General features: G+C 45.5%; 1 protein-coding gene across 2 annotated transcripts; it reads left to right on the top strand.

Moving 5' to 3' along the window:
* LOC137301425 (sodium channel subunit beta-4-like) lies at positions 1-23,159 on the top strand. 2 transcript variants are annotated; one of them, XM_067970922.1, is made up of 5 exons: positions 1-455; positions 7,560-7,738; positions 9,152-9,368; positions 13,421-13,550; positions 15,424-23,159. In XM_067970922.1, exons 1-5 carry the CDS (start codon positions 380-382, stop codon positions 15,509-15,511), a joined length of 690 nt encoding a protein of 229 aa, XP_067827023.1. In that variant the 5' UTR covers positions 1-379; the 3' UTR covers positions 15,512-23,159. The 2 variants fall into 2 exon arrangements, with proteins under 2 accessions (XP_067827023.1, XP_067827024.1); XM_067970923.1 differs by having other exon boundaries at positions 13,421-13,561; positions 15,424-15,505.
* Positions 23,160-24,172: the final 1,013 nt, after the last annotated feature.

Below are 24,172 nucleotides of genomic sequence, written 5' to 3'. Positions count from 1 at the left end.
GGGATACAAGAGATGGTTCACTCCATCCAGCCAACTCCCGGCTCCAGGCTGTCTTACAGAGACTGAGAGAGAGAGGGGCAGTGAGCAGAGTGGGAAAAGGAGGGTCAAGAGGAGGGAAAAGGCACCAAACACAAGGTATCTGGGCGAAACAGATAGCCTCATGCCTCCCTGCCCTCCCCTCCCCGCCTCTCCTCTCTCGCACTGCTGCTGATCTTGTAGAATTTTTGTTTCTTGCTGGACCTGGACCTGGTCCTCGCTTCCCTCCCTCTCTGGAGCTGACGGACGCGGATCCCTTCACATCGGTTACCTCCTCTTAACCCTTTCCCACCCCCCCCCCCCCACCTCAGGTATTGATCAAACTCACCGAGAAGGACGGACAATGACCGCTGCACAAGTGCCCTTGGGCATCGATGGAGCCGAATCAGCGAAAAGAGTTTTGGTGGCCATTCTAATCGGTAAGGGAGTAACACCCAATTATCTAATGCGTTGACTTGTGAATCACCGGTAACTTTTTTTAATTATTCCATTTACCAATCGGTGGGGATTTGTTTCTTGCTTTTAAGTTTCCTGCCTCTTGATACATGTTTTACAACATAAATCTTAATGTTTAATAAGATTTTTCTATTTCATTTTTTTGTTTAAAGGGCTGGGACATTAGAAACTTGACTCTACCAATTGGATCTCCCAATTTCTGACCGATTTTAGGATTTTGTTCTACTCAGTTTTCTGTTCTTTCATAAGAACTAGGAGCAGGAGTCGGCCATACGGCCCCTCGAGCCGTCTCCGCCACTCAATCAGATCATGGCTGATCTTCGACCTCAACTCCACTTTCCCGCCCGATCCCCATATCCCTTGATTCCCCTAGAGTCCAAAAATCTATCGATCTCAGCCTTGAATATACTCAATAACTGAGCATCCACAGCCCTCTGGGGTAGAGAATTCCAAAGAGTCACAACCCTCTGAGTGAAGAAATGCCTCCTCATCTCAATCCTAAGTGGCCGACCACTTATCCTGAGACTATGCCCCCTAGTCCTAGACTCTCCAGCCAGGGGTAGCAACCTCTCAGCGTCTACCCTGTCAAGCCCCCTCAGAATCTTATATGGTTAAGAGAAACGCACAAGTTTGATTCCTACAAATAATGCCGGTCTTTAGTAACTTTCACTGAACTAAAGTTCAGATGCTGCAGTTGTACAGGGTCTGGATTCCAGGTTTTAGTTGGATTTTGTGCTTTCAGAGTACTGTGAAGTCGAAGAGATATTTATTGGAGTTTGAGCTCCCAATAGGTTGTCAGAACCCTTCCTGCACCACTACCAAAAATAAACCAAGATTAGCATTTTCAAATTCCTCTGAATGCACCATGGTTAGAGACTAGACTCATCTGCCTGCCCAGCCTCTGCTCTGATCAGTGATGGGCAAATCCTAATTTGAATTCGATCCTTTTGTGACATTAGAAATTTGATTGGAGATTTCAAGGGAAAAGTAGGATTGTCAGTTTAAAGCAAAATAATCCAGAATTGAGGCTGGGATGGAGATTTAAGAAAAGCATGATGAGCAGGTCTGGGATTAGGATCAGGATTGAGATTGGGTTCCGCCAACGCTGTGAGTGTTGAAGAACTTTCCGACTCTGGAGTGATCCAATTAGGTCAAAATTCAGATAAGTGGAAAATCCCAATCTGTGCTTCACAGGTACCTTGGATTCTGAAGCTCATATCTGAGTGAGGATTCTTTGCTAGTTTGTGCCTATTGACCACGTACCTAGTGCTCCCTTGGCAATGGCACACCCCTTGCACCTCCATCACCTTGGCAGGAAGGATGCAAAAGATTAATTTAAGAACTAAAAAACATTTTCCTCGAATGTGTTTGATCTGTCGTCCATCAGAGACTCATGGCTAAATATATAGTGCCATCTGTTGGCAGTGTGGAGGGATACTTGACTTTCTATGGTGCCCAGTTCCCCAGTAACGTCTCTGTCCACCTGTTTCTTTGGTGGTCTGATGATTGCCTGTGGCTGATCAGTGGTGATGTACGGATGATCCACCCCTATTCAAAAAAGGGGAGCGGGATAAGCCCGGTAACTACAGGCCAATCAGTCTAACGTCAGTGGTGGGAAAACTTCTAAAGACCATTGTCAAGGACAAAATTAATTCTCACTTGGAGAAGCTTGGGTTAATAAGGGACAGCCAGCACGGATTTGTTAAAGACAAATAATGTCTGACTAATCTTGATTGAGTTCTTTGATGAAATATCAGAGAGGGTGGATGAAGGTGCTGCAGTAGATGTTGTGTATATGTAGACTTTCAAAAGGCACTGGATAAAGACTTATTCGGAAGGTAGAAGCACATGAGATTAAAGGGACGGTGGTAACTTGGGTACATAATTGGCTAAGGGATAGGAGGCAGAGAGTAATGGTGAACGGATATTTTTCTGACTGGAGAGAAGTATGCAGTGGGGTCCCCCAGGGGTCATTATTAGGACCATTGCTTCTCTTGTTATATATAAATGACCTGGACTTGGGTATAGGGAGTACAATTTCAAAGTTTGCAGATGATACAAAACTTGGCAAAGTAGTAAATAGTGAGGAGAATAGTAGCAGACTTCAGGAGGACATAGACAGACTGGTGAAATGGGCAGACACATGGAAGATGCAAGTTAATGCGGATAAGTGTGAAGTGATGCACTTTGGGAGGAATAACATGGAGAGACAGTATAATCTAAATAGTACTATTTTTAGGGGGGTGCAAGAGCAGAGGGACCTGGGGGTGCATATTCACAAATCTTTGAAGGTGGCAGGGCAAGTTGATAAAGCAGTTAGGAAAGCGTATGCGATACTTGGCTTTGTAAATAGTGGCATTGAATACAAAAACAAGGAAGTCATGCTAAACCTTTACAAATCACCGGTTAGGCCTCAGCTGGAGTATTGTGTCCAATTCTGGGCACCGCACTTTAGGAAGGATGTCAAGGCCTTGGAGAGGGTGCAGAGGAGGTTTACCAGGATGATACCAGGGATGAGGGACTTCAGTTATGTGGAGAGGTTGGAGAAGCTGGGATTGTTCTTCTTAGAGCAGAGAAGGTTAAGGGGAGACCTAATAGAGGTATTCAAAATAATGAGGGGAACAGCATAGAGCAGGCAAGCATTGCACCTGGCATTTTATATTGAGTTACATTGGGTCTACAGCACAGAAACAGGCCATTCGGCCCAACTGGTCTATGCCGACGTTTATGCTCCACACAAGCCTCCTCCCTCCCTACTCCATCTCACCCTATCAGCATATCCTTCTATTCCTTTCTCCCTCATGTACTTATCTAGCTTCCCCTTAAATGTATCTGTGCTATTTCCCTCAACTACTCCTTGCGGTAGTGAGTTCCACATTCTTACCAATCTTTGGGTAAAGAAGTTTCTCCTGAATTCCCTATTGGATTTATTCTAACTATTTTATATTTATGACCACTAATTTTGGACTCCCCACAAATGGAAACATTTTCTCCACGTCTACCCTATCAAACCCTTTCATTATTTTAAAGACCTCTATTAGGTCACCCGTCAGCCTTCACTTTTCTAGAGAAACGAGCCCCAGCCCGTTTAGTCTTTCCTGATAAGTATATCCTCTCAGTTCTGGTATCATCCTTGTGAATCTTTTTTGCACCTTCTCCAGTGCCTCTATATCCGTTTTATAATATGGAGACCAGAACTGTGCACAGTATTCCAAGTGTGGTCTAACCCAGGTTCTATACAAGTTTAATATAACTTCTCTGGTGCTCCGTGTGAGGTTAATATCACCTCACACGACTCACCTACCCGCTGAGCCTGACCTTGACAGTGTCCCTTTAAGAGTGTTTCATGGCATATTAAGCAGGCATCTGTAGGTTCTCTGAAAGGAGCATGTGACTGGAGACGGGAGTAAGGTGGTGAGGCACTGCAGAGACAGTGCAGGCTTAGGAAGCCAGGTAGAAGAGAAAGCCACGTTCCTGTCTGTGAACAGAGCCTGACCGCAGGAGTAGTTAGTTTCAGCTAAAAGGTTTTATTGTAATTTTGTGATTAGTGTCTGGGGTTGGTGCAGCGACAGGATGAGGGGAGACTCTTTCATTCTGTGCTTCCTAAAATTTTCAGCTGCAAAGGGAAAATTCCTATCTATCAGCGCAGATACTGCTGGATCTCATCCAATTCAGACCTGAAGCTAGAGTAACGTGATAGGGCAATTCCTCTGCGGCTGGGACTAAGGAAGGTGTGGGGGGGAGGGGGGGAATGTTTTCTGTGCATTGTCATGGGTTGAATATTGGTGTTTTTACATTACTGAAAGAAAGAAACAATGAAAGACTTGCATTTCTATAGCACCTTTCACAACCTCAGGACATCCCAAAGCGATTTACAGCCAATTAAGTACTTTTGAAGTGTAGTCACTGTTGTAATGTAGGAAACGCAGCGGCCAATTTGCGCACAGCAAGATCCCACAAATGAAATAAATGACCAGATCATCTGTTCTTTAGTGATGTTGGTTGAGGGACACTGGGGAGAACACCCACTGCTCTTTTTCAAAATAGTGCCTTGGGATCTTTTACTTCAGTTAAGAGGGTAGGTGGGGCCTCAGTTTGATGTCTCATCTGTCAGTGCAGTACTCCCCTGGGAGCATCAGCCTAGATTTTGTGTTTAAGTCGCTGGAGTGGGGCTTGAACCCACAACCTTCATAAACATCAGAGGTAAGAGAGCAACCTACTGAGCCACAGCTGACACCTAATGAGAAACCTCATTGAGGATGCCAAGGCCTGTAATTCAGGACATCACCAATGGTTGAAAAGGAAAAGATACTCAGTGAAGCAAGTCAGGAAGTAGTGACAGGGTGACGTCAAATTTGAGTTTTAAAAGCACTGTTGGAGGAGGTGAAAGGTGAGGAAAGAAATGGATGAACATTCTACAGTTTTACTTGATTCTCTTTGGGGATCAAGGAGTATTTATACAGAGCTTTCCCCAGGACATTTAATGTCTCATCCGAAAGATGGCGCCTCCAACAATGCAGCATTCCCTCAGTACTGCACTGGAGTGTCAGCCTAGGTTTTGTTCTCTGGAGTGGGGCTTGCACCCAAAACCTTCTGACTCAGAGGCAAGATGGCTACCCACCGAGCCAGGGCACTATCATTGGCTTCGATAGTTCTAGGTTTAGGAGGTGGAAAGAATTAGCCAGGGCTCCTGCTGCTGATCGCTATCAGGTGCCACCTGCTATAATGGATGCGTGTGTGGACATCAGAGGCGGACAGGCTTGGGGTGGATTCTACAAACCCTGCTGACACCTCACTGTCGAGGATCACACATGTAGAAGGGTCACCTGAATCGAAATGCCATTTTCGCAAAGCTAACGGCAGAGCGGTGCAACTCGGACAGCAACGTTTGGATATTGGCATTTAACCGCGCATCTGCCCCTCGCCTGAAGTTGCTGTACCGTTTATGCATAAATAACGGCGAGCGCCATTACCCTCAAAATTACCGCAAAATCTGGCCCATGAAGTTGCTGTATTTTCACGGTCGATACAAACTAAACCCGTTGTTTAATAGTGCATCATCCCAGATCCTTGCCCATCGGCCCAGATCCTTCCCCATCATCCCAGATCCTTCCCCATCATCCCAGATCCTTCCCCATCATCCCAGATCCTTCCCCATCATCCCAGATCCTTGCCCATCATCCCAGATCCTTGCCCATCATCCCAGATCCTTGCCCATCATCCCAGATCCTTCCCCATCGTCCCAGATCCTTCCCCATCATCCCAAATCTATGCCATGTAATCAGCTGAATCTTCCTGCACTTTCTAAAGTTCTCCCAAAACCAGCAGGTACTGCTAATTGACAGTGCGAGAAAATACACTGAGGGACTCAGCATATCCCACAGCACTTCCTTCACCCCTCCACCGTCTCATACACACAACATTTACAATAACCTCGCCATGTACATAAACACAATGCAGTAACCTGCTCCACACACATATGCTGGTGAACCTGTACCAAACTCATTTGAGGGTAGAAAGGGAAGACCAGGAGAACTAGTCAATTTAATAAAAAAAGAAAAGTGCTCGAAATACATAGCAGGTTTGTCAGCTTCCAAAACGAGAGAACACAGGTTAACACTTTGGGTGAGATGCTCCATCAATAACAACATCTTGCCTTTAACTAGCGCCTTTAATGTAGTAAAAATGTTCCAGGATCGATTATCAGACAAAATTTGACACCGAGCCACATAAAGAGATATTGGGAACGGTGACCAAAAGCTTGGCCAAAGAGGTAAGTTTTAAGGAGCGACTTAAAGGAGGAGGGAGAGGCGGAGAGGTTTAGGGAGGGAATTCCAGAGCTTAGGGCCTAGGCAGCTGAAGGCACGGCCACCAATGGTGGAGCGATTAAAATCGTGGAAGAGGCCAGAATTGGAGGAGCGCGGAGATCGCGGAGGGTTGTAGGGCTGGTGGAGGTTACAGAGGTAGGGCGGGGGCGAGGCCATGGAGGGATTTCAACACAAGGATGAGAATTTTAAAATCGAGGCATTGCTGGACTGGAGTCCAATGTAGGTCAGCGAGCACAGGGGTGATGGCTGAAAGGGACTTGGTGCGAGTTAGGATACAGGCAACAAAGCTTTGGATGAGCTTAAGTTTACGGAGAGAGGAAGGTGGAAGGCTGGCCAGGAGAGCATTGGAATAGTCGACCCTGTGAGCTAATAAAGGAATGGATGAGGGTTCAGATTCATTGTCCTAATAGCTTGTGTTAAATGCGCTGCCCAGTTATGGTATTGGGTCAAACAGCCCAAACAGAGGCCTCTTGTACAATGTGCACATGTGTGGCTCTCAGGAGAGAACAGGCATTGAGCTCGGCTGGAACGCGCCCATGGTAAATGTCCCTAACACTCATTGGGCTTGCACATAGAATTATAGAATGATACAGCACAAAAGGAGGCCATTTGGCCCATCGTGCCTGTGCCGGCTCTTTGAAAGCGCTATCCGATTAGTCCCATTCTCCAGCTCTTTCCCCATAGCCCTGCAAATTTTTCCCCTTCAAGTATTTATCCAATTCCCTTTTGAAAGTTACTATTGAATTTGCTCCCACCGCCCATTCAGGCAGCGCATTCCAGATTGTAAAAACCCGCTGCGTAAAAATCTTTTTCCTCATGTTGGTTCTTCTACCAATTATCTTAAATCTGTGTCCTCTGGTTACCAACCCTTCTGCCACTGGAAACGGCTTCTCCTTATTTCTCTTATCAAAACCCTTTGTGATTTTGAACACTTCTATCAAATCTCCTCTTATCCTTCTCTGCTCCAAGGAGAACAACCCCAGTTTCTCCAGCCTCTCCATGTAACTGAAGTCTCTCATCCCTGGTTCCATTCTAGTAAATCTCCTCTGCACCATGAGGCTCCAGAGGGGCTCCTGGCAGCTGCGGATCTGAACCCCAGCGAGAGTCAGACCCCCTCACGGAGAACATTAAAGGTGTGTGGGGGGGGGGGTGGGGGGGTGGAGAGAGAGAGAGAGAAATCAGAACTGTTAACAAAAGGTTGGGATGTTTTGATTTTAACTCGACTGTCTTTTTTGGCAGGTTTCGTTCTATTTCACGTTAATGTAGGGCTTGAAGTTAACATTGGAAAATTGCCAACAATCAACGTACTGAATGGCACCGATGTCCTGCTCCCTTGTACTTTCCACAGCTGCATGGACTACAAAAATTCTGAGTTCAAGTGGACATTCCAGAAAAACAAAACGGATGAGCTACAGACAGTGAGCATTGTGACTGCACTCGTTGGGGCCTCCCCCATCCCCCACCCTCCTCCATCGAATCGGGACATGCACCTCCCACCTTGAACTTTATCGGGTATTTTTTGGGGGGAGGGGGTGCTCCCGGCATGGGCTGTAGCACCGATGGGGGCCCATTCCGTGAACCAGCCTCCACGTCACGGGTCTCACCTTTGCAAGACTGCCCTTTGGAATCCTTCATCTCCCCCTCCTCTACACCTCCTCGCTTGGGTTGAAATCAAGATCTTCCGCTCTAACCTATTCTGTTGAACTCCTTACATTTCTTCAGTATTCCCTTTCCTTTCAATCCAATGCTTGGTGTTGCCCAGAGCCACGACTCCTGATTTACATCATCTTCACTCTCCCATTCTTTTCATGGTGTGGAGATGCCGGTGATGGACTGGGGTGGACAAGTGTAAGGAGTCTTACCACACCAGATTATAGTCCAACAGCTTTATTTAAAATCACAAGCTTTCGGAGGCTTCCTCCTTCGTCAGGTGAGTGGTCAGGTCAGGTGCCACTCACCTGACGAAGGAGAAAGCCTCCGAAAGCTTGTGATTTCAAATAAAGCTGTTGGACTATAACCTGGTGTTGTAAGATTCCTTCCATTCTTTTCAGTCTAGGCAGTGTGCCCAGATCTATGACCCTGGTCCATTTCACCTGGTTCCTCAATAAAATAAACAAACTATGGAAAGCGCAGGTGCCAATTTGGGAGATGATTAGGAATAGGACTGAATGGGGGTCTCGAATGTAGCCAATGGGCAGCCCATTTTACACTCCACCAAATTTTCTTTTCCACTGGTCTTGCTGGGCTGACTGATGCACTGCCAGCTGAAACAAACACTAATATTACAGTAATAAATTTACTCATAAATTAGCAATAGCATTATTAATGGAATATTAACTCTACTAAGATAAAAATTTAACACAATTTTAAACTTAGTAAATGTTGAACATTTTCCTTCCATCTGCTATTTTCCGTTTGGTTCTCTCTCCATATTTTTATCATTTAACTCTAGTTTTGCTTTTATTTTTAAATCAAATCTATCTCTTCTAATTTCTTTTTGCCTAAAAATCACTTTGAAGCACTCGCCTTACCTTTTAGTCCTCCCTTGCTCCCCCTGTGCATTAAGGTGGACGTTGGGTGTGGAGAGAATCAAGCTCAGCTCTGCCGGCCTCCACAGTCAAATAGCCTCCTGAGCGTCGCTGGATGAGGTGACCATTCTCTCACGAGCGAGTCAAAAATGGCGAGGGGCAGATATCAGCCAGGAAACAGAGGCCAAAGCCTTGAGCAGAGAAGGAGAGAGGGCTGGCAGGGGTTTGGGGGGAATGGAGGGCGAGAGAAAAAAAGCTTTTGTTAAAAATAAAGTTTTCCAACTGTGATTCTTTTGTGCACAGATTATTCGGATCAGACTGAAAGGGAAGACGCCCAATGTCATTAAAGAAAAGGACAGTAGAGTGGAACTTATCGGGCAAGTGAAATTAAAGAATATCTCCCTTTTGCTGGCGAATGTCGATTTTGAGGATACAGGATTCTATACTTGCTTTTTCAAAAACCCTCAAGAAAAGAACCAAGAGGTGAATTCGACTATAAGGCTCATTGTTCTCAGTGAATGTAAGTGTCCTAATATTCCTTGAGATCATTTACAATGCAAGAATTATGCATTAAAAACAAATTCTGACCAGTGAAGGCCATCAGAACCCACATTTGACAGATTTTCAAGTGCCACCTACTCACTTGCTCAACACTCCCTACCTCAAACAGGGTTCAATAGGGTTTGACACAGAGAAGATGTTTCCACTTGTTGGGGGAGACCAAAACTGAGGGGGCCATAAATATAAGACAGTCACCAATAAACCCAATAGGGAATTCAGGAGAAACTTCTTTACCCAGAGAGTGGTGAGAGTAGTTGAGGCAAATAGCACAGATGCATTTAAGGGGAAGCTAGATAAGTACATGAGGGGGAAAGGAATAGAAAGATATGCTGAAGAGGGGTGGGAGGAGGCTCGTATGGAGCATAAACACTGGCATAAACACGGCCGATAAATACCCTGGACCACATGGCCTACATCCTAGGGTTCTAAAAGAGGTGGCTGCAGTTGGGCTGAATGGCCCAATTCACTGCTGTAAATTCCCCCTCAATCCATTCTTTCTACAGAAACAAACCACAGGGTCTCCGATCCTGGTGGAAATCCTGGTTGGAGCACAGGTTGGAGAATCATGGATATAATTTTATTGCCTTATCTACAGCCCGCACACGATCCGAGTGAGGCAATGTACTGGCAACCCTGTGAAATTGCTCCTCATATTCTAACCCCTTCAATGACCTTTCCTGAGAACTTATTCACCGACTCAATCAACCTTTAGGGACTGAGGTTTCACCCGACTTCCCTTTAGCTCCTAACTTTTTAACGTGCGTCCCCTGGTGTAGTGGCCAGAACATCTGCTGTGATAGCATGTAGTCTAGGAGTGATATGTACACACTTTACACCATGCAAATGTGTACTTCGGTGCATCATGCGTGAAATACCGTACACGTGTACTTCTAGCTCGCCTGTAATGGTATGTGAACACAGGAAAGTCCAGGACTGGAAGAGACCGTGCACTCCATCCGAACCGTCCCAAAATCTAACATCCCCTCAATCGTCCATGCCCAACTATATCTATCCAATTCTGCCTTATGTGTCCACACTATCTAGTGTACTTCTATCTCTGTATAAGCAGTTTACAGACACAAATGAAAACATAACCAAACAGGGTTTAGTGCTCAACTGGGTTAAAACAATGCAAAAAATAATCTATAAAACATTAATTTATCAACAAGGTTTGATTGAATGTTAAAACATCACAAATTTCGAGGGGAGAGTTGGGGGGTGGGGGTCAGATCAAAGTTACTTTTGAAGCACTGTTTGCCATTGCATATTCTATATATCCCACTGTTCCTCTGTGTGACTCTATATCCCACTATTACACTCTTCCCCTTTGTGTCTCTATGTGATTCACCCGTGGCTAACTAAAGAAGTTGGATAGTAATAGATTAAAAGAAGAGGACTATAATATTGCCAAGAAGAGTATTAAGCCTGAGGATTGGGAGGGTTTTAGAAACCAGCAAAGGACGACCAAAAAATTGATAAAAAGGGAGAAAATAGAATGTGAAAGTAAACTAGCAAGTAATATAAAAACAGATTGTAAGAGCTTCTACAAGTATGTAAAAAGGAAGAGAGTAGCAAAAGTAAACATTGGTCCCTTAGAGGCTGAGACAGGAGAAAGTATAATGGGGAATCAGGAAATGGCAGAGACATTAAACAAATACTTTGTATCTGTCTTCACAGTAGAAGACACAAAAAAATACCAGAAATAGTGGGGAACCAAGGGTCTAATGGGAGTGAGGAACTTGTAGTAATTAATATAAGTAGAGGAAAAGTACTGGAGAAACTAATAGGACTAAAAGCCGATAAATCCCCTGGACTGATGGCTACATCCGAGGGTTCTAAAAGAGGTGGCTGCAGAAATAGTGGATGCATTGGTTGTGATCTTTCAAAATTCCCTAGATTCTAGAACGGTCCCAGCAGATTGGAAGGTAGCAAATGTAATCCCACTATTCATGAAAGGAAGGAGAGAGAAAACAGGGAACTACAGGTCAGTTAGCCTGACATCAGTCATCAGGAATCCATTATTAAAGAAGTGGTAACAGGGCACTTAGAAAATCATAATATGATTAGGCAGAGTCAACATGGTTTTATGAAAGGGAAATTGTGTTTGATAAATCTATTAGAATTTTTTGAGGATGTAACTAGTAGGGTAGATAAAGGGGAACCAGTGGACGTAGTATATTTGGATTTTCAAAAGGCATTTGATAAGGTGCCACAGAAAAGGTTGTTACACAAGATAAGGGCTCATGGGGTTGGGGGTAATATATTAGCATGGATAGAGGATTGGTTAACGCACAGAAAACAGACAGTAAGGATAAACGGGTCATTTTCAGGTTGGCAGGCTGTAAGTAATGGGGTGCCGCAAGAATCAGTGCTTGGGCCTCAGCTATTTACAATCTATATTAATGACTTAGATGAAGGGACCAAGTGTAATGTATCCAGGTTTGCTGATGATAGAAAGTTAGGTGGGAAAGTAAACTGTGAGGAGGACACAAAGAATCTGCAAAGGGATATAGACAGGTTAAGTGAGTGGGCAAGAAGGTGGCAGATGGAGTATAATGTGGGGAAATGTGAGGTTATTCACTTTGGTAGGAAGAATAGAAAAACAGAATATTTTTAAAATGGTGAGAAACTATTAAATGTTGGTGTCCAGAAGGATTTGGGTCTCCTTATCCATGAAACACAGCAAGTTAACATGCAGGAACAGCAAGCAATTAGGAAGGCAAATAGCATGTTGGCCTTTATTGCAAGGGGGTTGGAGTACAAGAGTAAGGAAGTCTTGCTACAATTGTATAGGGCATTGGTGAGACCTCACCTGGAGTGCTGTGTACAGTTTTGGTCTCCTTATCTAAGGAAGGATATACTTGCCTTAGAGGCGGTGCAATGAAGGTTCACAAGATTGATTCCTGGGATGAGAGGGTTGTCCTATGAGGAGAGGTTGAGTAGAATGGGCCTATACCCTCTGGAGTTTAGAAGAATGAGAGGTGTCATTGAAACATATAAGAATCTGAGGGGGCTTGACAGGGTAGATGCTGAGAGGTTGTTTCCCCTGGCTGGAGAGTCTAGGACTAGGGGGCATAGTCTCAGGATAAGCGGTCGGCCATTTAAGACTGAGATGAGGAGGAATTTCTTCACTCAGAGGGTTGTGAATCTTTGGAATTCTTTACTCCAGGGGGCTGTGGATGCTTAGTTGTTGAGTATATTTAAGGCTGAGAGCGATAGAATTTTGGACTCTAAGGGAATCAAGGGATATGGGGATCAGGCGGGAAAGTAGAGTCGCGATCGATGATCAGCCATGATCTTATGGAATGGCGGAGCAGGCTTGAGGGGCCATATGGCCGACTCCTGCTCCTAGTTCTTATGTGTACCCTGCTGTTCCCCATTGTGCCTCTGTATCCCACTGTTTTCCTGTGTGTCTCTAGGTCCCACTGTTCCCTAGATTGTCCCTATATCCCCCTGTGTGTCCCTATATCCCCCTGTGTGCCTCTATTTCCCCCTTTGTTTCCCTATATCCCCCTGTGTGTCCCTATATCCCCCTGTGTGCCTCTATTTCCCCCTTTGTTTCCCTATATCCCCCTGTGTGTCCCTATATCCCCCTGTGTGCCTCTATTTCCCCCTTTGTTTCCCTATATCCCCCTGTGTGTCCCTATATCCCCCTGTGTGCCTCTATTTCCCCCTTTGATTCCCTATATCCCCCTGTATGTCCCTATATCCCCCTGTGTGTCCCTATATCCCCCTGTGTGCCTCTATTTCCCCCTTTGTTTCCCTATATCCCCCTGTGTGTCCCTATATCCCCCTGTGTGCCTCTATTTCCCCCTTTGTTTCCCTATATCCCCCTGTGTGTCCCTATATCCCCCTGTGTGTCCCTATATCCCCCGTGTGTCTCTACATCCCATGGTTCCTCCGTTTGTCCCCTCTGTTATCCCACTTTTCCTTAGTTTCTTCAGTATGCATCCATCTGATTATTTGAACTAATGCCGTACTCATTTGTAAAACTTTCCTTTTGTGTTGCAGTCTTACAAGTGGACAACACGCTGACATATCTCATCCTTTCCATAGTCGGAGGGGTGATCGGAATCCTCATTCTATTATTTATTATTAAAAAACTTGTAATGTTTTTAGTTAAGCAAGTTGGAAAAAAGAAGTAAGTACTTGGTAAGATGTGAATATGCAGAACATTATCATCAAACACCCTTATTTACAAACCATTTTAAAGAGAAAGTTTCCAGTTAGCATTTTGCATTATGGGAATATGAACAAGCTGATTAACTGTAACATTCTCCGATATACCTTGCATCCCTCACTCGGATAGTTTGTGCTTATAGTTTTATCATCATGGCTCTGAGTTATTCTATATAAACCAACTCAATTAAAAAGATTCAACCATAGTTCAGTCATTAGCAGGAATGCAGTTTAACAATGGCTGAGATAGCATTAAGTATTTTGGGCACCTCAGAGATATCAAGGACTGGTCAAGATACAATACACATTGTTTACTGGCAGATACTTTACTTTGCTAAATCTATGCAAGTAAGAATAATATGATTCTTTATGCAATCACTGCAGTCAATATCTGAGGTTTTAGCTTTGCAGTAGGACAGATCTCAACTTAACGTGACAGAACTCAGCTTAGTGTTGAGATTTGAGAATTACAGTCCACGTTTAGCAACGGGTAGCCCTGTTCAGATCATATAACAGAGTGACAAGGAGTAATTGTACACTTCTTGTTGATGTCTAGAGCTTGAATGATTTTAGAATCGAGGTATAAAACCCTTTCCTAATCAGGTAGCGTTATTAAAACCATGTTTCTCTCCAATGCTCGGAGCATAGCTTCAGGGATTTATCTGTAATCTTCACTCATGGTTTTGTCAACAGAGTTCTTTTTTCTGATTTCTAGCCGGCACTTTGCATGCAATAATATGACTGTTACATTTCTCGACCTTCGAGATCGTACACTATTGAATCACTCTCCGATTTTCCATTTCCACATTCTGGTGCGACCTTTTTCACCCTTTCCCCAACCATTTTTAGGTCGGCCAATTTTGTGCCTCAGGACTCGGCTAAAACTGACTGCAAATAATTTACTCGCTTAACTGTTAAATTCCTGATCGATCGCGTTGCCGTTTTGCATCTAACACGAACGGCAACGTGATATTGGAGGGTGCGGGCATGTTGGGCCAATTCATCCAAATCTGGACTTCGATCCCCTGCCAATACTTCAGCTATGGCTCCCCCCCACCCGCTAATTTATCCCCTTTTTATTAGTTTGTCTCCACATGTGCCCCTCTCTGCTGTGTCAGCCATGGCTCAGTGGATAGCACTCTCAAGTCCCACTCCAGAGACTCGAGCCCCATAACCCAGGCTGACACTCCCAGTGCAGTACTGAGGGAGCGCTGCAATGTCGGAGGTGCCATCTTTCGAATGAGATGTTAAACCGAGGCCTCGTCTGCCCTCTCAGGTGGACATAAAAGATCCCATGGCCACTATTTCAAAAAAGAGCAGGATGGTTGTCCCCGGTGCCCTGGCCAATATTTATCCCTCAACCAACATCAATAAAAAACAAATTTCCTGGTCATTATCTCATTGCTGTTTGTGGGATCTTGCTGTGCGCAAATTGGCTGCAGCGTTTCCTACATTACAACAGCGACTACACTTCAAAAAGTACATAATTAGTTGTAAGGTGCTTTGAGACGTCCTGAGGTCATGAGAGACGCTGTATAAATGCAAGTCCTTTTTTCTTTTCTTATCTTGAAAATGGATCCAGAATTTCCTCTGAGCCGCTCCCTCTGCACTGCCGTTATTTCACCGTAAGGAAATTGGCGGAAACCCCCCCCCCCCCCCCATTCTGGTGAAGCAACGGCATCGCAGCGGGAGCGGCTGCGAGGAAATTCGGGACCGACGTGTTTTAACCGATTGGTGACGTGTTTGCTTGTTTGTATCCCCATAAGGAAAGTGTTAACTGTGCGAAGCCAGTGGGTAGGTGGTTCTATTCATGGTGCTTGCTGTGGTCTCTCTAGGAAGGAGTGCCTGGTGAACTCCTGTGCCCACACTGAACGCGGACATTACAGTTCCAAAGCCGACATCAAAAGCCCACCAAAGGCGTGAAGATTGCACAGATTTTAGCATGAGTGCTTAAAGACATGTGACGTGCCTATAAAAAATACTAGCAAGTACACACAAAGTATAAGGTAACCCTGCTACACCTGCGACAGGATGGGGCAGTGGAGTTTGCGGGGGTGGGGGGGGGAATTTGGGCCATAAGTGCGTCCGTTTTGAGACACCACAGAAATGGGTGTACTGCCCTGCTCACACGTACTGTCTACTTCTCCCTCCCCCCCCCCTCCGATCCCCAGTACTAGCTTATCCCGTTCTCAGATGCTAGGGCATGCAACTCACCTGCCTTGCTGCTTGCACGTGCTATTCATACAGAGATTGACACTAGCTGATTGTAGCACCAGACTTGTATCACATGTTGCCTTTTACCCGGTGTGTTACTGTTCTTCTGAACTCCTTCCTTTTGGCACAGACACGACGGGCCGAACGGCCTCCTTCTGTATTGCGTGATTCTATGATTTTGGAAGGGTGCACTCCCGGTTTGGAGCATAGCTCAGCAGGAGTGTGGATTGGAGAATCAGGCGCAGAGGCCAGTGTTCCTCACTCACCATGTTCCTGATTCTCCAGTAATTATTAAGTAACTGGGAGCAGAGCCTTGCAGAGTTTACCCTGTAGTGTAGTTGCTGGGTGCACATGTTGAGGAGCGCAGGTGTGTTGACATAGCTGCCAGTCTGACCTCGGCCAGTACACTTGGCACAAAGCTACATCATCATCATAGGAACATGGGAACAGGAGGAGGCCATTCAGCCCTTTGAGCCTGTTCTGCCATTCAGTTAGATCATGGCTGATCTGTATCTCAACTCCATTTTCCCGCCTTTGCTCCGTGTCCCTTGATACCCTTACCCAACAAAAATCCATCGATCTCAGTCTTGAAAATTTCAGTTGACCCCCAGCGTCCCCAGCCTTTTGGGGCAGAGAGTTCCATATTCCCACTCCCCTTTGTGTGAAAAAGTGCTTCCTGATTTTGCTTCGGAACGGCCGAGCTCTAATTTTAAGATCGTGCCCCCTTGTTCTGGACTCTCCCCCCCCACACCAGAGGAAACAGTTTCTCTGTATCCACCTTATCAAATCCTTTTATCATTTTAAACACCTTGGGTAGATCGCTCCTCAACCTTCTAAACTCAACGGAATACAAACTTAAGTTTATGCAACCAGTCATCGTAATTTAACCCTTTTCGCCCCGGTATCATTCTGGCGAATCTGCGCTGCACCCCCTCCAAGGCCAGTATATCCTTCCTGTGATGCAGTGCCCAGAACTGAACGCAATACTCCAGATGGGGTCTGACCAAGGCTCTGTACAAATAAAACATCATTTCCTAACTTTTGTATTCCAACCCCCTTGAGATAAAGGCCAACATTCCATTAGCCTTTTTGATACTTTTTGTACCTGTGCACTTTAAGTGTCAAAATTATTCCAGTTCTTCTCTTGTAATAGATACCATAGACCCTGCTCCATCCATCCTAAAAAAGTGTCAATTAACATTGATTCACTTCTCAATATAATGGGGCCCACCTTTAATTCAATTGGCTATCTCAAAAAATAAAATCAATTTTTCTTCCGATATACTGGAATGAGATGACTGCTCCCTCACACCAGATCGGTTACATAAGGTTCACCGTCCTCTTTGTTCCTTGTATCTGGTTTCTTAGAGTTTTTCTGGTGACTTTCCCTGATTTTTTTATTCGTAGCTCTTTCAAAGGGCTGGCACAGGCACGTTGGGCCGAATGGCCTACCTCTGTACTGCAAGATTATATGGTTCTTGGGATGTGAGCATCGTTTAACCAGTTAACGAGGTATTTAGAAGCTAGATAAATACATGAGGGAGAAAGGAATAGAAGGATATGCTGATAGGGTGAGATGAAGTAGGGTGGGAGGAGGCTCGTGTGGAGCATAAACACCAGCATAGATCTGTTGGGCCGAATGGCCTGTTTCTGTGCTGTAAATACTATTTAATACAAAGGGGAAAACACACTCACACATAGAGGGGGGAATATTCCTCCTCCTCATTATCCTCCTGTCTGATTCATCCCCTTGGCCCTGGGTCCATTGTTAGGCCACAAACTGACGACACAAATCCTGCAAAATCTGCCATTTACCATTACCCTGGTAGTAGTGTGATTAGCACTGGAGGCAGAGCCTGTCTCTACGGGTAAACATTTGTCCAACTGTTGGAACTCAAATCAGAAGCTACACGCAAAAAATCCGTTAAAGGCAGGAGTGCCTTGCTCTTCAGAATCAGCTTCCCAACTATGAGCGCAGAACACCTGTGGTTTACAGAGTACTAATACTGAGGTGTACAGAATGAGAATGTGAGTGAATCATCGTTTTTTTGCCCACTGCGCACTCTTTGAGAGAGAGACTAGAAAAATAAGTTCACTACTGCTTTACTGTTGCAAATTATTCAAAAGTGCATAAATGACACAAGTATATTCTAAAACGATATGAAACTCTGGGAGATTTTGCACACTCCCGATTGCTCTGCATGTCCAGTGGGTATTAACCAACAGATGATGCTACTCGGGATGCTACCCTAATATAATGTTACTGGCTCTTTGCTTTTTGCTATGAGATTCAAAGGCAGCGTTTAATTAAGGGGCAAGTTACCTGAAACTCGATCGGTTGAGGACCTGAAAGATCACATAAGATTCCGATTGTCATTTTTGAGTTTTTATTATTCAGATGAAAGGTGTTGGGAATGATTTGTAAATTCACTGGGGAATTTTCAGGACAAGACCTTTTCCCACTTTTGCCTTAGGATGCGGTGATGTCGCTGTGCACAGGGTGTTGATGGCAACCAAACACTTCCTGTACCGGAGCGAGTTAAATCAACTTTCTAACAAGAATTGTGAATGAAATTGTGAAAGAGGATATTCACTCTACTACAGGGAGTGCTGCCACTAGCAACAACCTATCTTCAGTTGACTCTCTTCCTGTTAGCAGCAAGGTTGTGAAACTATGATGGGATGTACCATTTTCTATTTCCACTTGGATCCTTCCATTATAAACAAACAAAAAACATTACAGTCGGGAAGTGACTTTCAGTTCTGTGACAGTGAGAATTTTGGGTTTAGTTCCCATTCACAAAAATAGTCCAACCAGTGCTTGCTTCGTATTAAAGCCGTGAATGAGATCCACTTCCCATTCATCTCCCACCTTCTCTCAGGCTGTCACCTAGCTCCTTTTTTTTTGTGATTGAAGGTCTTATCACATATTACAAACATACAGACCCTGCTCGGATCGGTCGTGGAAGGCAGCACCTCTCGCTGGTTGAATGCGGGTCTTGTGCAGTGTGAGTTGATTCCTCTTCTCCTGATCGGTGAAGCCCAGGGTTCAGTGTGTGTTTCAGTTGGCCAACTGATAAATACTGACTAGAAACTGCCAGCGAGTTCGTTTTTGCTGTCACAGCAACGTGAGCTGTCACTGTGCACTTTGTGAGTGTGAATGTGTACACAATAATGCACTGTGCACTTTGTGAGTGTGATTGTGTACACAATATTGGACTGTGCACTTTGTGAGTGTGATTGTGTACACAATATTGGACTGTGCACTTTGTGTGCACACAACACTGCATGATGCCTACACTGGCCTAATGATAAATCAACTCATCAATTATCTTACTACTGATTAATTGCTGAATCGGCTGAGCTGTTGGGGTCATACAAATAGTGACGGAGCCAGTGAGGGGCCATGAACTCACCTCCCCCCCCCCCCCCCCCCCCCCAATCATTTTGAGGGCAGCCAATATGGCTTTGGACGACTGCCTCCATTTCGCTCCCAGGAACCTCTGTCGCCCGTCTTTGGGCTCCAAGTTCGGCCGGTGAGTCTGTGCTGCTCCAGGCTCATTCCCCAATACCCAGCTCATTCTCCCTTCCAGCCGAGTCGGCCAATCCTGGAGTTCGACCCCTTCCCCCCCCTCCACGGTCAGCCAAACCAAGCTCCACCACTGCCTCCCAGCCATAGTTCCATTAGATTGGTGCTGTTACCCACGGACAGGCTACTGTTACAGTCGCTGTCTCCGATCCGTGCTGTATGTAGACACTCCTACCCGTCTACCAGATGTTAAAAAGGACTATCGTCCTCAATGAAACACCCGACAAACCTTTTCTATTGGAGGGGAGTGGGGACTTCCACGCAACACGTCCACCACAAGCGAGTGATGTAACAACACCCTCGATAAACAACCCTTCACGATGAGTCCAGGAAACACTTTCCCCCAAAGGCAGTGCCCCTTGGAATTGGTTCCATCCAATTGAAATTCAACCTGCTGTTTGCTTTCTATGAATGAATGGGCGGCGGAGTCTCATTGGATTACTGCGCTAGTAGAGTGATGACGTCATCACCTACGTACCAAAAGCACTTCCGAGGCAAAGAAGCCACAGCGTCGTGACAACGGGTATCCGTTAGGCAATCGGCATCATAACTATCAGTGTCTCTTAGTATATCGTTACCTAATGGTGAGGCTGGTCATTATCGGAGTCTCTCTGAATGTGGTCCTTGTCATAATTAATAATCAAATTCCAAACATATTCCTCAGCTCAAACATTCTGCCAAAACAAAGGCTTTACTAAAAAATCTTTGATATTGCAGTCACTTCTTGAATGTGTTGTTCAAATATCACACCATTGGATTGTAAAAGCCTTTTTGTACATTTGCACTTTTTTCTGGTGATTCCCTCCCCCCCTTCCCCCTACCCTCCTCCCTCCCTTCCCCCCACCCTCCTCCCTCCCTTCCCCCCACCCTCCTCCCTCCCTTCCCCCCACCGTCCTCCCTCCCTCCTCTAGCGCAAGTGCAGAGGGTCAACTTTCTGACAGGGACCTGTGTTTGGATCCTGCCATTGACAGGCCTAAGTGCTGACCTTTCACCTGGACAGTGACCTTGCTTGGGCCTGGCCATTTTGGTGAAGACAGGAAGTAACCCACTTGCAGGGGAATCACTTCCCTCATCACGAACGTGCGTTCCCTCATGGAATAACCTCCATTGGTGAAACCTTTTCCCTTGAGCTGTATTGCTCTCCCATTGCTGATGGGGAGAGGTGATGTAGAGACCGGGAGTTGTCCATTCCACTTATAAATCGGGCTGGAACTCAACGAGCTCATCTGATTATCAGCTCTTGGAGGGATTGAAGTTGTCGAACCCACTCCAAAACTGCCAATTTTGGCCTAAAGTTGCATCTGATTTTGATCAGCCTTGTTAATCGTCACACTGGTGTGACAGGGAGCATCTCGAAAATACTCACCACTGTCCTGTGGGTTAGCTGGGGAGAAGAGGGTCAGGGAGAGGGGAGAGTGCTGTCCAGGTAGAATAGTGGGGGGAGGGGGGTTTGTGTCACGTTGAGTCAAAAATCTAAACTATATCAATAAACGGAAAATCGCAACACCCAACGTCAGTGTGTTGTGTCTTTAGATTAAGATACGTCCTTGTTATCTTTAATATGCAGCCTAATTACTTTGTGGGGATCAGAGAGGAACTGAACAGTATTGTTAATTAGTCTTTGCCCTTCCACTTGTGGGTCCCAAGTTTGAACCTATCCCAGATGAAGTCCCCTCCATCTGTTGGGTGTTGCCCAGTGCCATTGTAATACGTGGTCATCTCAATTTGGGAGCCTGGGTTAGAACAGGCTGGATGATGAGGAGGAGAGGAAATTGCTGTCACTAAACCCCACCTAGTGAGATGCACCAGTTCCCAGTTCATAGAATCTCAGAGCACGCAGCTGGCCCTTAACCAAGGCAGCTTGAGAAAGCTCAAGGCAGAGAACCCGCAAGGATGGCTGGCAGAGCGCGTGGTGCTGCTGAGATTTGGAGGCTCAAGCCCTGATGCTGAGTTTGTTCTTGAGGAGGGTCTCAACTCTGCGTTTCACCTGGGAATGCTGGAGTGACCTCAGGTTCAAGGAGAAAGTGGGGTTCACGTCACCAGGGTCACCTCTCATGGTAATGAGCACAGAAGCTAACCAATCACTGAAGATGGGGGGAGGGGCAACGATTCAAATGATGCCCTTAACCTGGAAGTGAAATCTTTCCTTCAGTAATTGGGGGGAGGTATTTGTCACCAACACTTGTGGGGCAGTTGTGTGAAGTTTAAGATGCTCCCTGACGTTACTGAATGTAACCAAACTGTTATTAGAATTTGCACTGATGTGACTACGTTGAGCTGACTGTCACGGTGATGCTGTCGTGCCAGTTACCTTACTGTAGTTCGTAAAATACTACCTTGGTTGGATGTTGAGTCACAACTCGCCAAAGAGTTTGGGCATGAAAACAAAATGCCAAGAGTTTATGCACTATCCACAGACCCTGCGACCAGCTACCTGCCTGAAGGTTCTCACCATCAGAGACAATAATGTCCTCTCGGACCCTGTTGTGTATAAGCCGCCCACAGTTGTGTGTCCGAAGACCAACCCCGGGAGATACCAACTGCTCGAGTCAAGTCAACTCGAGACTCCCTAAAAGAATTAGACAGCAGACTGTCTATATTATTGGCCCAGGCGTGCAAGTGTGCGACAGGGGTGTTGCACTGTACGGTACAAGGTGGACTACAAGAGGGAGCGTTGGCATCTCTCCATCGTGGTCCTTTCAACCAGCCTGGTGGTCTCCACACACAGCTTCAAAGCTTACACTTTTTAAGATGAAAAGAGTGGCGGTTTTAGCAATTTTGGGGGAATGTAACATTCCTCCCATCGGCTGGAGAGAGGGGAGGCTGGAGTTCATCGTGTAAAATGTTGTATTTTTTCTGCTGGTTTTGGGGGCAGTTTTTTATTGCTGAAATCCAAAGATTTGCACTAGATGTAAGAGTGGGGCCCACTGATTACAACACGGAGGGTTGTCTATTTTTGTGTTTTAAAGCTTTGTGACCCCGTTATTTAAAATTATTCCTACGATTACTTGGGGGGGGAAGACACAAGAGTTTTCCCTGTGATTGAGTCTGGGAGCGAGGGTTTTTTTTCCCTCCCCCCCCCCCCTTTAGAGCTGTCAGTCAGCCATGTGGGAGGGGCTAGGACTCAAGCTCCAATCAGACAGCAGCTTGTAGTCCATCCCGAAACCACCTGTCAGATGGGCAGCCCAAAAGGTCAAACCAAAGCAAAAAGATCTCCCTCACTGTTTAAAAGGGGAATTGGTGATTGATTCCCTTTAGTCAGGGAATTACGGATCAAATAACTTTAGCTTTTGCATTGGCCTCTAAGCCGCGAATGCAGGTGGAAACAGAGAGGCCACTGTTCCTGAATTTGATGAGCCACCTTTGCTGGTCAAAGCACAATCTGAAATCACCAGACCATCAGATGGGGTCACAAACTACAATTAACACACACCCCCTTCCTCCCCAATATCTCCCTTCCATTCTCTTTTGCACATTCTGGATTAGAGATTATATTGTCCCTCTCACTCTGGTGATTGTCGCACTGCAGGAGGGACTAGTTAGAGATGGTGACAGTAGCCGGGCAGGTGTTGCGTCTCACGAACTCTCTTACAGTGCAGTTTGTGTTGCCTTGTTTGATTTAGATGCCAAATACAAACTATGCATGTGTTGCCAATGTATAAAGGACTGACATTACAGCTTGTATTTAATTTTTGTATGCTGGTAATAGATCTATTTTATACTGAAAACAAAATCCCTCACAAATCAAATATAAACATTTCAATCTAACCTGTTGTATGTGCTTCTGTCTCATTCTCTTTGGTCAGTAATGAGAATGTTTCCATTTCCTGTTGTATTTAGATCATCGTGGGGTGGAAACAGAGTGTTCCCATTGATTTGAATAATGTCCTTTGCTCTAATGATAAAATCAACAAGTAGACTCACTGCCTGCTGTGGTACAGAAACATTCAGAGCAAGAACTCCCCTGCTTTTCTTCGAAATAGTGCCATGGGATCTTTTACGTCCGCTCAAGAGGGCAGACAGGGCCTCTGTTTAACATCTCATACACACAAACTCTGACAATACAGCACTTCCTCAGTACCGCATTCAAGGGTCAGCCTAGATTTTCTGCTCAAGTCTCTGGAGTGGGACTTGAACCCATGACCTTCATGACTCAGAGGTGAGTGTGCTACCAACTGAGCCAAGGCCGACACCAAGAAAAAAATAATGTGTTGAGTTGCAAGACTCCCAAAACCAAACTGCAGTCTGTAATGGCTCAGTTTCCCCCAATATGGCTAATTTAGAATCATAGAATGATACAGCACAGGAGGCCATTTGGCCCGTTGTGCCTGTGCCAGCTCCTTAAAAGAGCTATCCAATTAGTCCCACTCCCCCGCTCTTTCCCTTTGAGCAATTCTGTAGGGATTCAGGAGCTGGAGGGGAGTTCTGGCCCATTCCTTCCCCCTCTCAAGTTTAGGGCTGTCCCCAACAGTTCCCCCTTCCCTGCCCCGCCCTGCGCCCCCCTTCTCCCCCCAACCGCACAGAAGTGAGTTTAGACCGTGGGGCTGGCAACTCCACCTTACGAACACTGCAGACACGTCACTGACACAGGTCTGAAAATAATCAATTTATTTAAAACTAATCTGAAAATTCAGGTACAAAGATATCAAAAACAGTAAAACTTTGACACACAATTTGGCGCAAGCATTCAAGGTTAAAACTTCAGTCACCTGAGGGCGGCCATCTTGTTAGTCCTGGGGACAGAGGGAAGAAGAAAAGAATCATGGCGGCCTTAAACCCTT

This window comes from Heptranchias perlo, chromosome 33 (assembly GCF_035084215.1).
Source record: "Heptranchias perlo isolate sHepPer1 chromosome 33, sHepPer1.hap1, whole genome shotgun sequence".
NCBI lineage: Eukaryota > Metazoa > Chordata > Chondrichthyes > Hexanchiformes > Hexanchidae > Heptranchias > Heptranchias perlo.
This window is presented reverse-complemented; position numbering and strand designations above follow the sequence as displayed.